Source organism: Penaeus monodon, chromosome 22, assembly GCF_015228065.2.
Source record: "Penaeus monodon isolate SGIC_2016 chromosome 22, NSTDA_Pmon_1, whole genome shotgun sequence".
Classification (NCBI taxonomy): Eukaryota; Metazoa; Arthropoda; class Malacostraca; order Decapoda; family Penaeidae; genus Penaeus; species Penaeus monodon.
The window spans coordinates 33,210,132-33,211,867 of record NC_051407.1 but is presented as its reverse complement, the minus strand read 5'-3'; the positions used below and the strand labels follow the sequence as shown (position 1 = coordinate 33,211,867).

The window sequence follows — 1,736 nt, the reverse complement described above, 5'->3', positions numbered from 1 at the left end:
TTGGACAATACTACAGTAAACATTATCCTGGAGGCTTTGGGTTAAAAACTGTGATCTTACAGAAGATGGAGTGGGTGGAAGTGGCCAGCTTGACAAGGCCTTTGCTGAGGAGCCTGAGGAAGTGAGGTCAGGAAGAACACCAAGAGTGAAAGTTGAAGCTTTAGATTGTCTCCGACCTCAGGGCGAACTGCAACCACTCCATCTTGAGTCTGGTGGGTTTTGTTCTAAGGGAAAATATGTAGACTCATTTTTGATAGGTCTGTGAGTTGAGGATATATTTTAAAAAATACATTAAAGGTGTTCAGGGTTTTAGTTACATACAAGAAAAAAGGAAAACTAAGAATTTGATAGTTTCTTCCGGGAGTATAGCATGCTTTACATTAGCTTTGAAAAGTAACCTGTGAAGGTAGCCTACAATAATATACAAAATTAGTTTTTTCTTTTTCTTCTAGCCCTGAGAGTGTAGGATCATATGTCTGTTCTACCAGTTTTTTTTTAAAATTAAATAATAGTGAGTAAGAGATGAAAATGTTGACATGACAAGTTCCAGTTAAAGGCAAAGATCCTCAGAACAGCTCAAAGGGACGAGAAGGATTAAACAGTTCCAGAAAAGTTAAGATTACCATTAGTCCAGACCAAGATAGATAATTTCTCAAGAAAAAAATACTGAAACTTCCATTGTGGCATACAGTGTGTATGGAAGATGTATTAAAAGAATGGAAAATCTTTCAAGTGAAGTCAAACAGAACCTACTCAGAGACTCAGTACAAGGTTTCGAATGCCACCAGTTCCAACTGTGGCATTTAAGCAGACACGTCGATTGTCGCCCACGGAAGGTCACCTTTGTCCTCGCACAGTGCCAGGGAAACAGGCTGTCAACACCAATAACGCTCAAATTGAGGTCACAGCAGCAGGAAAAAGAATTTATCAGTCAGCACACCAACAATAAAGAAGCCAGTCTGTGATAGTAACAAAGCTGGAGAAGTGGAGACAGCTTGTGGAAAACAAGCCTAAACGAAAAGACGTTCGAAGGTTACTTGATGATATGTGGCTGACTTTAATTACCTCAGATGAGGAAGAGGGAGTATTCAACAATAAAATGACAAATTCAGTGGTCGTGGGAGAGGTTTCGAGGGAATAGGACGCAAGAGTGCCGCCCTGAATTAGATCATCATGACCGGACTTTTTTTCAAGTTATGTAGGAGTGTTCAGTAAGAAATTCAGTCTGGCAAGAGGAATCTTCCCGAAGATATTGTTTGATGTTCAAGTGATAGTTAGGAAGAGTTTTGGTCATTCTGCAAGTCCTCTCTGCGTAAGAGGACTATATCTTGGAGAATGAAGTGGTCAGGTTCATGATCAGAAAATGTCTCTCGGCCCAGAGGAAAACCAAGTGCAGATAGTCCAATAACTGGTGAGACATCTGTGGTAAATGGCAATAAGAGAACCTTAGTACATGTAAACTACCACATGAGGCACATCAACAGTGACACCACTTCAGTACCTCAAGGGAATCAGCATGACCACAATAAGAAAATGAAAGAAGTGGCATCTACCTCACAACAAAAAAAGGAGGAGGGCTGCCGCAGGCCAAGTCAAAACCTAAAGAGAGCCGCTTCATCAAGAACAGCAGAGAATGAAGAACATAAGGATGGTCAGGTAGGGAAACAGTGACAAAAAATGAGTGTTTGCCTGATTAATTCTCATTTATTTTATGAGCACATCATTACATTCCTGTT

At 40.4% G+C, this 1,736-nt stretch overlaps 1 protein-coding gene across 1 annotated transcript in view; it reads left to right on the top strand.

The window, feature by feature from the left end:
- Positions 1-280, top strand: part of LOC119587611 — a 2,704-nt gene extending 2,424 nt beyond the window's left edge. The window contains exon 3 of the mRNA XM_037936319.1: positions 63-280. Within this exon, the coding sequence (XP_037792247.1) occupies positions 63-265 (203 nt within the window). The 3' untranslated portion in view covers positions 266-280. The remainder of the gene's footprint in view (positions 1-62) is intronic.
- Positions 281-1,736: the final 1,456 nt, after the last annotated feature.